Source organism: Taudactylus pleione, unplaced genomic scaffold, assembly GCF_031769625.1.
Source record: "Taudactylus pleione unplaced genomic scaffold, aTauple2 ptg000009l, whole genome shotgun sequence".
Lineage (NCBI taxonomy): Eukaryota > Metazoa > Chordata > Amphibia > Anura > Myobatrachidae > Taudactylus > Taudactylus pleione.
Genome location: NW_028284412.1, coordinates 10,084,712 through 10,099,289, shown reverse-complemented (window position 1 = coordinate 10,099,289; position 14,578 = coordinate 10,084,712). Strand labels below are relative to the sequence as shown.

At 45.9% G+C, this 14,578-nt stretch overlaps 1 protein-coding gene across 1 annotated transcript in view; it reads left to right on the top strand.

Annotated features, from left to right (window-relative positions):
• PTGS1 (prostaglandin-endoperoxide synthase 1) overlaps positions 1-7,536 on the top strand; it is a 126,330-nt gene extending 118,794 nt beyond the window's left edge. The window contains exons 10-11 of the mRNA XM_088466614.1: positions 1,837-1,984; positions 7,084-7,536. Coding sequence (XP_088322740.1) covers positions 1,837-1,984; positions 7,084-7,442 — 507 coding nt within the window. The 3' untranslated portion in view covers positions 7,443-7,536. The remainder of the gene's footprint in view (positions 1-1,836; positions 1,985-7,083) is intronic.
• The last annotated feature ends 7,042 nt before the right edge of the window (positions 7,537-14,578 follow it).

Genomic DNA, 14,578 nt, shown 5'->3' with positions numbered 1-14,578 from the left:
CGTTCTAATGGAAATGTCCGATCTCTTCCAGCCTTTTGTGATTTGATATCTATTGGCATAACATAAATGCATAATAAGGTTTGTACAACAATCTGCTCCTTTCAGCGGAACTATTCTTGTGTTACTTGGCAATCAGACATTGGCAATTTGTTTAAACAAATATTGGGTTCTAGTATAATATTGAGAAATGTATTATCCATTGTCACAATATATGCATAAACGTGCCATTGGCTCTACAGATTCTCTAACATATATTGGAGTATTGAGGTAATATTTTGTGTATTATTTATAACAGGACCAAGTGTAACAGGCCTCACCAGACAGTTGACTTGTAAAGCTGCAAAGAATTAACATACTTACCACAACGCTCTCCACAACCAAAATAATGACATTCCTACAAAATGCTAAAAAGATGAAAAACTAGGGTAACACTGTATAGTGTATAAGGTGGGGGTGCACGTAGTTGAAATTAGGCTGTACAGTCACAATCCGGAGAACTTGTCCATGCCTGTTTGGTTAGGACCAGGTGATGGGCCAGGAGTTATCTGCGCTTGTAATGGAATCGGTTCGCTGCGGTTCGATTCCCGGCAGTGCCTGGCCGACAGATGAGCAGAGCCCGACAGCGCTGGAAATCCCGATCATCGCTAAGGTAAGTAATCACTAACCTAACCCGCTAACCCTCCTTAGGAGTGCCTAACCCTAACCTCCCCCCCCAAGTGCCTAACCCTAATCCCCCCTCTAAGTGCCTAACCCTAACCCCCCCTTCCCCGCTGCCTAAACCTAAGTCCCCCGGGGAGGTGCCTAATCCTAAATCCCTCCTGGGGTGCCTAACCCTAACCCTCCCTCCCCCTAGCCTAACCCTAACCCTCCCGGGGGGTGCCTAAATCTAAGTCCCCCCCCGGGTGCCCTAAACCTAACGCGGCTGTCCACTCACGGCACACGGCATCCCTTCGATCGGGATGCCGGGCGCCTGTCTCCCGGCGTCGGGGAAATGTCAGGCGTCTACATCTAGACGCCCGACATTTCACCCTCGCAGGGATATGACAGTCGGGAAGCCGGCTGTCGGTATTAAGGCAGCCGGCTTCCCGATTGTATACCCTTGTAATAGTTAAAAGTCTACCACAGTCACCTTACTCACATGAATGTGAATTATTACTGAGCAGATTCACTCATTAAAAAGTCTTTTGAATGCCATCCACTACTCCATCCACTCCCAAAAAATATAACAACTATGTAGCCAGCCAACTGTGCCACCACTAAACTAACTGACTGGCTGTGATGCGCTACCCCGACTGACTACAGCAAATCATAACACAATACAGTATAAAATAACAATACATATTATGGAAATAAATGATTTTGGTGGGAAAATATTATGGCGCTACCCAACTTATTGGGTACAATTGGTAAATTTACTAAAGTGCGGGTTGTTAGAAGTTTAGAAGAGTTGTTGCCCATAGCAGCCAATCAGATTCCAGCTATTATCTTCTAGAATAGGGGTGGGCAAGAAGTGCCCCCCTAGCTGTTGTAGAACTACACATCCCAGCATGCCCTGCCACCAGTTTTGCTATTTGACCGTGCTAAAACTATTGCAAGGTATGCTGGGATGTGTAGTTCAACTACAGCTGGAGAACCGATTATTGTCCACCCCTGTTCTAGAAGGTGCTAGATAAATGATAAATACAATCTGATTGTTTGCTTTGGGCAACATTTCCACTTCCAAAAACCTGCACTTTAGTAAATATACCCCTATGTAAATAGCAGGAGACAGCCGGGATTTAAACTACTTCCCAAAAAGGAATACCAATGAATAATACAACTGTTTCTTTTGTTTAGATTGGAGGTGGACACAACCTTCATCCACGTCTCCTGCATATAGCTGTTGGGGTCATTGAAGAGTCTCGAAAACTTAGATTGCAGTCTTTCAATGAGTATCGGAAGAGATTTAGCCTAAAAGCTTATAAATCTTTCCAGGATTTTACAGGTAAAATATGTATATTTAAGCTACTGAGAGTTTTTACAAACAATTCAAATGATCCCGATTGTCCCTTCCTATGTGGGTGAGCTATTGAGTAGCTAACAAGACTCTGCATGTGCAGAAGGCAGCACAGGGGATGACGCAGTGGGACCTCCCCTCTCTGCCGGGTCACGGACTACCCCATCCCCCTCCCTCAGGGATATAGACTATTCCCCTGACTGCTCAGGTGTGTAGTTTAATGTACTGGAGGGAGGAGGGGACGGGTAGTCCATGACTCTCCCTCCATTTGCATAAATTTGCACACAGGCGATCGCCAATAGACACTGCTGCGTGTACTTTTGCATGTGACTCAGAATCAGGTCCATTAGTGTCTGTAAAGTTGGTATTTACATTATCAGGAGCAACAGTTGCAACCGTTTATAGAAAATGAAGAAAGAGAAATCTGTAACTTCAATTATAATTATCATACACTTTTGCTTCAAATTGTTTTCCTATCCTAATTTTCAATGCAACACATACAAAAAAGAGAAGAGGTGAAATAGCTAGACACTTTGGCCTATATTTACAAAGCGGCGGCTTTTTGGAGCTGAAAATTATAAAGCGGCATTGAGATTCAGGGCTGTATTCAGAGGCGGCCGTACGGTCTACGACCGCACGGCCTCCTCGATGTTTGTCTAGTGCGCATGCGCACGAGGGAGCCGGCTCCTTCGTGCGCATGCGAGAGACCCGCTACGACCGACAGCGCTGGTCGTAGGGGATCTCTTTCCAAAGGGGGCGAGCTGTCGATGTTGATTGACAGCTCGCCCCGTTTGGAAGGCGGGCCGGGGGGGTGGCAGCCCAAACGGAGGCGTTCCCATGGGAACGCCTACCGTTTGGGGGAGGCCCCACTGACATCACTAGTGATGTCAGTGGAGAGCTTCCGGCTTTGACAGAGCCAGAAGCTCTCCGGGGCTTACGACAAGTGAGACCCTACCCTAGGGTCTCGTCGTAAGCCCCGATGGTCGCGATGGTCTCTGACCATCGCGACCATCACCCGAGCGGGAGGCCGCACCAAAAAAAAGCAGCGCCTGCCCTCATTCAGAGAGCGATCGCTTCTTGCGACCCCCTCTGAATGAGGTCCTCTGAGTGTAGAAAGGGATTGGTTTTAAATTCTTTGTTTCTGTTACCTCATCTTTGCATGACTTATTTGTCTTTTTCATGTCACCTTGCACTATAAGTAGCCAGAGAGTTTGTACAGTTTTAGCAGTGTAAGATAGACAAATAAATGTAAACCCTCAGTTATAACAGCTTGTTTTGAAAGATAGGTAATTATTAACTGTTATTTATATACCACACACATTGTGCAGTGCATTACAGAGAATAGTTTGCTGCGGCAGCTCCTCACCTGTCTGGCCGGGGGGGTCTGCATCACAATCTCCTCCTCCCAGCTCCCTGCCCTCCCGGTGATTTGACGGCTGATATCAAGATGGGTGTGGCTTAAGTCCAGCCAATTTGGGGGCAGGGCTTAAGTCTGGCATGCTAGAAAACAGACTGGTTTCTAGGGAGTGCATCATCTGCTGCCCCTGGAAGCCAGATAGGGCTGCTGTAATAGCAGGGGGTGGCTTCCCATGGGAAGCACTCTGTCTGCTATTGCAGTTCCGACTGGCAGTTCCAGGGGGAGAAAACAACTCCCCCTGGGACTGCCTGTCTGAATGTGATCAGCAGGGAGTGCTTCCAATAGGAAGTCACTGCCACTGCTAAGCAGTCCCTGTGGGTGGTGACTTTTACTGTGGGGGAGGGGCTGCAGTCCTGTAGCCCCTAGGTAAAATCCGCCACTGATAATTATTCACATCAGTCCCTGCCCCAGTGGAGTTTATAGTCCATGGGGTCTATTCATGTACAACATCAAGTGGCTACTAAAAGATATCACTATGTATTGTATCATATTGATGTGATATATAGTGAAGTTTAGTAGCCATTCATGTACACTTACCTGTCCGGCGCCTCAGCGATCTCTGGGTCTCATTCAGACCCGCTCGCAAGTGCTTGAGCGCTCGCAAGCGGGTCGCTGTTGGGCTCTGCGCACGCACAGCAGCCGCACTACGCGTGCGCAAGCCCCAGAGCGAGAAAGAATATTCTCTCACTCCGGGACTCACTACAAAAGGGGCGGCTGTCGATGGTGATCAACAGCTCACACCGTCCTGTAGGCGGGGTGAGGGGGTGGCTACACAAATGGAGGTGTTCCCGACGGAACGCCTACCATTTGGGGGCGGCCCCACTGACATCACTCGTGATGTCAGTGGTGAGATCCGGCTCTAATAGAGCCAAAAGCTCAGTGGGGCTTGCGGAAGACGAGACCCTACCACAAGGATCTCGTCGCAAGTCCCGATGGTCGCGATGGTCTTGAGTCCTCGCAACCATCAACCTGGCTGCTCGCTAAAGCTGTGGGTGGTCACCCACAGCCTAGCGAGCGGCCCGGAGGTCGGCTCAGAAAATAGATGCGGCCGCCCTCATTCAGAGCTCAGAAAATAGATGTGGCCGCCCTCTGAATGAGGTCCTGTGTACGCTGTGAGTATACAGACATATCGGGAGCCCGATATATGCCTGATCCTCACTGCTCATGCCCCGGCGTCTGATAGCAGCAGGTCAGGTCAGACCTGCTGCAATGGACGCTGGGAAAAGGGGGTGGAGGCAGCTCCAGGTATACTACTTCCCTGCTCTATTCGGCTTGCAGTACAGATTACACTATCCTCAGATGGCGAATCTGTACCGCAGGAGAGGAATGGAAAGCTGAGCTTTCCGTTCCTTCATGAATCACACTCACCATACAATAGTATGGCATACTTGCCAGCTCTCCCTCATTGTCAGGGAGACTCCCTGAAATAGTAGCAATCTCCCTGTCTCCCTGAAAAGTCTAGCATTCTCCCTGATTCCACCTTACCCATATTATGTGACTGTTCTATAAAAAAAACAGATATATACAATCAAATGGGATCATTAGTATAATTTCCCTGCATTGGATATAAGGCCCAATGATCCCTATGGTTACATGCATTTTCTAAAAAGTATTTTGTGTGTTTTCATCAGCAAATAGATTTTACTAAGTGCTTTGGTTCTCGTTTCCATACATTTTATGACACGCCTCTGAGATATAGTAGTACACGCCCACTTTAAAGCACGCTCATTGGTGTTGCTATCACAATCTCCCTGAAATGCTTTTTCAAAAGTAGGCAAGTATGTAGTATGGTGATGCGATGCAGGCATGGAGCAGGGTGCCGCTAGAGAAGTAATACACTTCTCCAATGGTAACTAGATCCATGAATAGCACGAAGCAGAGAAGAGCCCTGATTTCAGCTAAACAGAGCCGAGATTTCAGTTAAACAAGGCTCTTCTCTTTTTCATGAATAGACCCCTATATTTCCTACCACATGGACACACACATACACCCTAGGGTTCATTTTTGTGAGAAGTCAATTACAGTACTTGTGGTGCAGGTTAAGTATGTTATTGGAGTGTGGGAGGAAAAAGAGCAACTGGAGGAACCGAATGTAAACAAGGGAAGTACATACAAACTCACATAGATGAAGAAAATAGGCATTCCCATTGTGTACAAAGTGCAGATAAATAAAGCATCTCTCTGTTACTACTCCACAAAAAAGGCTTAAAACATTATAGTCTTGAAAAAATATAAAAAAGCAGCTGCTGAGATGCATCCTTGGCGGGATCGGTATGAAATCCCGCCGGACTTCAGCACGGTGGATGTAATATCGACGCTGGAAGCTCGACAGGACCAGATCCCGACATGGTAAGTTTCTAATCTATCCTTAACCTTCAACCCCCTCCTAACCCTAACCCTCTTTTAGGGGTGCCTAAACCTAACTTCCCTCCCAAGTGCCTAAATCTAAACTCCCCCCAAGTGCCTAACCCTAACCTCCCCCCTGGGGTGCCTAAACCAGGGGTGCCTAAACCTAACCCCCCCGTCCCTGACCCTCCCGGGGGGGTGCCTAACCCTAACCCCCCCCTTCCCCAAGCCTAACCCTCCCGGGGGGTGCCTAACCCTAAGTCCCCCCCAGGAGCCCTTAACCTAACCCCCCCCACCCCCGCGGCTGTCCGCTGCCACCACCCGGCTTACCTTCGTTCAGTATGCCGGGCGTCAGTCTCGCAGCGTAGGGCTAATGATAGGCGTTGGGATTTTGACGCTTATCATTGGTACCTTGCCGGGATGTGACAGTCGGGAAGCCAGCGGTCTGCTGTATAAAAGAATGCATGCTGTCATACAGTAGGTAGCCTGCAAACATTACGCCTCCCACCAGCTAGCTCCTAACTCCCCAGACAGACATTGTATTTACCAGACAGTAGGAATGTAGTTACAGCGATATACCAAATAAACACTGCCAAACAGTTACAAAATAAATTTTGATTACATAATAGATGTTACATGTATGCAAAACATATTTCTTTATTTTTGATCAACCCCTAGATCCTATGCCATGGGCCATCCTCGCCAACCCCTTGTTACTTCCCTATATTCATCATTCACTTAATATTTTGCCAACATAAACTCCAACCCCTGTTATGGACCACTCCTGTCACCGCCATCCCCCCCTCCATCTGTATGTACATATGGAGATTACATTTCTGAGCCGCTGCCATTTCCTATCAGCTGTTAGCTGATATGTAATCAGGCAGAAATGGTCTAACTGAACATTGATACAAAGAGATTGTATAGTTTGGGCTACAATTGCATGAATGCTTTGAGCCACGGTTACATGATTTCAGCATTATTTAGATCATCTTAATGAAATTGTCATCTAATGGCTACAACATAATAATATTGTCACAGAAAGCTTCCTGTAATTAGCTGAGATATCTGATTTGGGATAAGGATGAGTCCATCTGTAAGAAGCATTTCCCCCTTCAGTTCTCTCAGACTTTAGGTCAGAATAAGCACATGAGAAATGACTGTAATCCCTATGAATGTGCAGCTCCTACACTGTGCTATTTATTGCTTTTTAAAAAAAACAAAACAAAAACAAAGCTGTTGTATATAATATGCACATGTAATAAGATTGTTGGAATTTGCTATTGGTTATATTAGTAATGTATATCATGTTTTTATTTCACAGGAGAAGAAGAAACTGCAGCACAACTTGAATCCCTGTATGGTGATATTGATGCACTGGAGTTCTACCCCGGCCTCCTGTTGGAAAAAACTCACCCAAATTCTATTTTTGGAGAAAGTATGATAGAGATAGGAGCGCCATTTTCACTTAAAGGACTTATGGGGAACCCGATTTGTTCTCCAGAATACTGGAAACCCAGCACATTTGGTGGTGAAACCGGATTTAATATAATAAAGACTGCTTCAATAAAGAAGCTGGTTTGTCTCAATGTGAAAAAATGCCCCTTGGTTGCTTTTCACGTTCCAGTATCCGGAGATGACAGTCATATATCTTCTGGGGCAAAGACAATCGATGAGCTTTAGTGGGTGCAACTCTGTTAAATGGGGCCATTTGTGATACATTTCATCAAGATTTTACCATTAAAAAATTATACATAAATTTTTACATTTAAACACACTTTTGTAAAGTTTTCTTTCGAGTGGATGTCAGCAAACAGGGCCACAGGAATATTCTGAGGGCCCCAGTGCAGGACTGCGGGTGTGGCCAATCACAGAGGTGTGGCCATGTCTGCTCTGCAAAATAATCATTACAGAGACCAAGGGGGTCCATTACTCTGCTTCCATGACTAGTTAGGGCCCCTACCAGACCCCACAGACAAGCCCGAACTCTGCTATGTGATTGCAAGGAACCACCCTGATTGGTGGGACTGTCATGGAAGCATTGGCGTATCTATAATGGGTGCATTGTGTGCGGTGCGCACACGAGCCTGAGTCCAGGGGGGCTCACACAGCTACCCATGTGCAATACTTACCCCTTCGCATCGGCGCTGCAGTAGCAGTGCAAATCACTGTGAAAATGGTGTAGCAGCCATTTTCCCGGAGATATGGAAATAAGCAGTAGAGGTGCCCCCAGAACCATGGCGCGGGCACCATGTTACCCGAGAGACTTGCGCATGTGCAGTAGACTCAATGCCAGAGTCTACTGCACCGCAGAGAGGAGGGGGCCCGCACCGAGGGTGTATTTCAAAAGTTTTTGGCATAGGGGCAAGGGATGTTGATAGAGGAGTGCACTACTGCTCAGACTCCATGCTTTAAGTAACTCCAGGGAATCTTCCCTGATCCAAGATGGCCCGAAAGCTGTATACAGTCACCAGCTGTTGATCTCTATCGCATCCTACTCTGCTCCATTCAAACTGATTCAGACCCGCTCGCGAGCGCTAAGCGATGTTGGGCCAGTGCGCATGCCACCGCTGTGGGTCTCTCTACAAAGGGGGCGTGCTGTCGATGGTGAGTGACAGCACGCCCCCTTTGGTGGGCGTGCCGGGGGCGTGGCTGGCCAGACGGAGGTGTTCCCATGGGAACGCCTACCGTCTGGGGCCGGCCCCACCGACATCACAAGTGATGTCAGTGGGAGTGCTTTTGGCTCTGATAGAGCCAAAAGCACTCCAGGGCTTGCGGCAGACAAGACCCTGCCACAAGGGTCTCGTCGCAAGCCCAATGGTCGCGATGGTCTTGACCATCGCGACCATCTTTTTGGCCACTCGCTATAGCTGTGGGTGGTCACCCACAGCTATGTAGGCGGCCAGGAGGCCACTCTAAAAAAAAGAGAGGAAGGCACTGATTCAGAGCGAGCGCTCTGAAAGAGCGTCCGGCTCTGAATCAGGCCCTCAGTGTTTCAGAGTGAGTACGGTATCTTTCAATAAACCATCTTACTGGTTAAGCAACTGGGCTGTCTGTAGTGATATGTACACACCAGCGGAATGCCTTAACACTGCACCTGTACACACACATTTCTAGCAAGGGGAAGTCGTTTCTGCAGGATCTATTGCATAGGGCTGGTGCACGTCCCGGTACTAATGATGGCAGTTGCGGCGGCTGGTGCAAAATCAATTGGCGGCATGGTGTCCCACTAGCAGACACACAAACCCCCAGATTAGCCTTACATATTCTTTTATTAGCAAAAGGTAGTAAATCAGGCTGCTTGCAACTGCAGACACTTTGCATGCGACTTAGAGAATCAGACCAGTGCTGTAACTACCGTAGGTTCAGGGGGTGCAGCTGCTTTGGGGCCCGGCCCTCCCCCTGCACCTACGGTGCCAGACCTCAGTCCGCACCCCTCCACCCTCACCCTCCTCACTCCCCTCTCCTCGAGTTGACTTACCTGCTCCGTGGTCGCAGACCCCCCACCACCGTGGTCGTGTCCTCCCAGTTGGCTACACCTCCAGCTCTTCTGTCTTCTCATTGACCTCCCAGCATCAACCAGTGAGGACTGAGGAGATGGAGCCGACCTGGAGAGGAAGTGTTCCTGTTCTGCGCAACGTGACCACCGAGCAAGTAACTCTACTGTCGAGGAGAGGGGAGTGAGGAGGTGTGGGGGGAGGGGAGCACGGACCTTGGGGGACCAGTGAAAATGTTGCTATGGGGCCCCCTAGGTCCAGTAATGCCCCTGAATAAGACCCCATGTGACATAATTATATTGTAGTAACAAGTGGTGACCTAACTGCTTTGTTCTATGCTGCTTTTTTCATGAATATAATTCATGCTACTGTATATGTAGTAAGCATCCCAACAGTCAGGATCCCGACAGATTGCAGAGGTATTAGGCAGAGCTGAAACTAGACATTTTGGTGCCCCCCCCATATTGTAAACCAGGACTTTGCGCACCACAGCCATGTGCCACCCAAAAGGGCGTAATCTCGTGGGGAAGGGGCGTGGCCACACTATAGTACCCCCAATTCACAATACGCCACACTGTAGTGCCCTTATTCACATAACACTACATAGTAGTGCCCCTTACACATTATGCCACACAGTAGTAATGCCCCTGACGATATTAAAATTGAACCTCTATATACCCCTGCCTGTACCTTCTAAAATCCTACCTATAAACCTCTAAGGATGACGCTTAATTTGCGTACGCAGTCATACAGTAAATAGAGACTCCAGACTTAGAAGATGTGGTTCCAAAGCACAAAGTATTATTCAAGTAAAAAGTACAGTCAGTTACACGCTATTGATCCAGACACAATTAGACGCAAAGGAATTATACAGACCCCCAAGTACAGTATACATACGCAGCGCATTCTGGTCCAGATGTTAGGTATCAGCAAGAAACCCCTCGTCCCTCAGCGTCCAGCAAGAAGACTAAAACCCAGTGTTTGAGCACACATGTTTATACCCCCCAGAATAGACAGGACAATAGAGAAGTTTCTTGCTTCTGCCATTGGTTCCCAGGGGAGAAGCATCTGTTACAGAGCGTTTAACAGGCTGGTTCAAATAGACTCACCCAGCCTCTAACAACTGGTGGTCTTTAGTCACCCGCCCCCCCGTGCAAATCCTAACTTCATAAAATATACATTTTGTTGCTTGTAGTTTCTGCGGTCCATAAGTTGAGAATGCATGATGCGATCTCCACACCGATAGTACCGGAATTCTGTTGAAAGTGTATGCATCAGTACGAACCCAAACACGGCTTTCTTAGCATGTATAAAACCTTAGTTATCAAATATCTTTATTTCACAGCATTAAACTAACTGAACTAACTTAAATCTTATACTTTAAAGCTTATTAAACCTTATGTGTGAATATGTAGTGTGTGAGTATGCGGGGTTTGATATAAGGATGCTAGTTAACTTGGGGCAGATGCATGCACACAAAGCTTAATAAAAACAGCGGTTTCATACAAAGTCTAAGGCATTCGCTAATATGCGACCAGTTAACAGTGCAATTGTGCGTATGAGGAATGATGCACTTAAATCTCGCTAAGTGAACATCCAGCAGTGTGACATGCTGAGCCTGATAGTTCCACATGCCCCCTCTGTCAGCAGCCCCCCCACCTGTCCCAGTCTTCAAAAGAAAAACTCTTTCTTCTCCCAGTCTCTTGTGTGAATGCAAATAGCCCAGCTACAAGAGACAGACCTAAGATGACACTCTAGTCTTTGATATCATGTCATTGCAGGAAGCCTGCTAATGTAAGGTGTGTATTCTAGCCGGACCACCTGGAGTGAGAGCAGACGTTATTCCAGGAAGCTTATCTACACAAGCTAGTTGTCACTTGGCCATTTGCTCTATTCAGCTAATGCAATTTTGGCAAACTGTAAAGCCATTTCTGAAATATATATCCTTTATAATACGTAAAGTAATGAAATAGGCTTTTGGTGAGTCGCCTTAACCTATGGCGATGGTCACAGATGCATTTGCATGATGCTAATAGTATTATCGCCACATGTACTAAAGTGTGAGTTTATCTAAAATGGTGCTTAGGCGGCCATTTCGCAAAATGGCGTCTTGCGGCCAGTCGCAAGATGGTGTCGCTGCGATTCTATTTTAAACTGATCTTGTCTCAGCCAATAATCCAGTTTCGACAGTCCACCCTTTGATAGCGAACAACATGCTATCACAATCTGATCTTAAAATTTAATTTAGGCTTACATTTATATATTATTTAGTGTTATTATGGGATGGCACAGGGTGGTTCTTAATCCATCAATAATGTGTCTCTGAGTGGGGACATAAAACTACTATTATATGCACACCGCGGATCTTGGAAGATCATGTGAAAGGTGTGGGGATGCACCAGTCTTATAAAAGCAGTCTTGAAGGGGAATTTAGACTTTACATTATCTGAGGTGTTTTAAAAATAACATTTCAATAATACATTTTTATGCATGGCTAAATATAATACATTAAATGATGGTATTTCCTAGCTCAGGGTTGTAATGCAGTTCTGTATTTACCTCGGTATTCATACTGGCCACCATCATAATTTCATTTTTTCGTTTTAATCTATTTTTACATCTTCCACACTTCAACACAATAGGGACACACCGGATGCATATGCCAATTATTATGATGACAATCAGTATAAGGATTAAGAATTTGCCTATGCTGGCGATCACTTCCTGGACCCATTCCCTTAGACCTGAGAACCATTTCTCTGGGTTCAGCCATGAAACCCATCCTTCTATCTTCTCCCCTACTTGAGCCACTGAAGCGTTATGGTTCTTGCGAAATTCCCACTTTAGCTGCAGAATTTCATCCATCCTCCTGTCTAATCACCTCCTTAGGGTCACTGGTATCATTGGTGACATAGATGCAACATTTTACTCCAAATTGGGTGGCTAACGTTACGCAATACCCTCCAGTAACAGCAGTTAAATAATTCAACACTAGCCTGTGTTGCACCAGTTCTTTCTTGTACGCTTGCAATTCTCTCCCTGTATACCTGAATGTGTCATCGTACATCTCGGTGATATTATCTATCAATTTAGCAAGCTCCTGAATATATCTAAAATTTAATGTACCCCGAGCAATTCTGGTGGGATCCAGTGTGACTAAAACTTGAAAGCCAGTTGTCTCACTAATTAACTGAGCGGCTTTATGCACATCACCAGGTATCATATTTCTCTTGCCTCTGTGTTGATATTGCGTGTGAAGATATGGTGATGGTGTGTTTTTATGTATACCAAGCATTTCAACATGTGTGAGGGTCATAACTTCTGGAAGTATTCTTCCCAAATAACATAACAATTACAATACTAAAATTGGTCAGACACTCCCCTGATTGGCATTGCACTCCTCCTGACTCCACTCCATCAGCACTGCCATCAGCTCCCATTTCCTCAATCGGTCCTCCATCACAGACACTGAGTATCCCCAAACAGATCATCACGACAAAAACTCTGGAAAAAAAAAAAGAACTAGGATGACCACAACAGACCACTCCATTACTGGAAGCACTGATCTACACATTTCTTTAGCTCAGATATCTCACCGTCACCTTTTTAATCCTTCCGGCACAAGCTCGCAATCTACAGGTCCACGTTATCGGCCTTGTCTCTGCCTTGTATCTCCACCGGTTGGTTAACCTCCCTATAGTGAGTGGAATGGACCCACGTATCTTCCTCGGCCACCCTTTGAGGATGCTGTATCGTCAGATACGGATCTTTCCACCGGTCAGTCAAACAACCTGAGCTAAAAAAAATTTGGATCATAACAAATTCTCCAGATTTGACATCATGACAGTTTGCATTAAATATGTTAGTTAATAACACTTTCAATTTCTGTTATTCGCATTCATCTTCGTGAGACCCTGTACAGTAACCTCATTATCATATTTTCACATGAGGCTGCCTGTTTGAACAGTATCTCAAGGGGGGGCAAATAAAGGAAAAGACAGTCTGGGATAATCTTAGTGTTGTTACCCATCACCTTACACATGTTCTTGGAAACGTCACCTGTAAAATAAGTCCCCCTATCATTTTTAATAATTCTAGGGATATAGTATCTGCATACAGGTTCCTGCAATTAAATCTTGTTATTAATAGCTACTGCTCTAAATAATGCCTGTGCCACTGGGTTGGATAGTATTCCGAGTAGTCGACCTCAGCCTGGCATGGCTGCTGTTTATCCTTAGCAACCTTGTGTCCTATGAGTGGGAGATAAAGCACAACAGTTTAATATCATTTAAACATGACCTAAAATACAACAATAAATCGTGCACATTTTACATTAGAACAGATACATTGGCAGATTGAAAAGATTGTAAACAGTCATATAAGGCCTGGGAGAAAATACTGGGGTTACCTATGAACCCATGGGAAACCCGTGTTCATGTGTGGTGTTCTTTACTTTGCAGTTCTTACTTATGTGTCCCACTTGGTGACAGTTAAAACATAATTTTGAACGGGGTGGGTGAAAAGATTGTTGTGGGATTTGAGCAAGAGGGAAAGGTGGTGGGTATGGGTAAGGATGTGAAGGATAAGGGTACGGTGGGAGGTATGAAGTTTGTGGGTAGTATGAGACCTGTGGTTGTGTATGATATGTGGGGTAAGGATGTGTTTGCTGTCGTGTGGGATTGGTGAGGACGTGTAATTGTTCAGGTGCAGGTGTGTCGGTTGGCTGTGATCTTATTGTCATTCCTTCCAGAGCTTGGATACTTACAGCCATTCGTTTTTTGCTCTGGGTCTCTCTCTTCTTTGTGATATTTTTATCATGTTCTATGGCAGACTCTATGAGGTTATCTATTGTGACTCCCCTCCAGCCAGGTTGTGAGGTCTGAACCCGAGTCTTTAATTCGTCTTTCAGACCGTCCATGAGTACCGTGACTATCATTCCCCTGTGGTGAGTGCTATCTTTAATATCTTCTATCCCAGTGTACTGGGTGATAGCCTGCAGAGCCCGGTCGCAATAGTCTTCTGCAGTTTCACTCTCCTTTTGCTTGATTGTGAAAATTTTGTTCCAGTTAACTACTACTGGAAAATATATACCCAATTGAGTTACAATGCGGGAAATGTTACCTTGGTTTACTTGGTATGTTAGGGGAACGTCACCATCCAATACACAATCCGTGATAAATTTTGTCACGTCGGTATTGCGTGGCAGACAGGCCCTTAACACCATACGCCAATCTTTATTAGTTGGCTCATGAGAACTACCCAAGTTCCTCAAAAATCTTTGACATTTGGCTAGTTCCTTTTTTGGATCGGGGAAATCCTTTA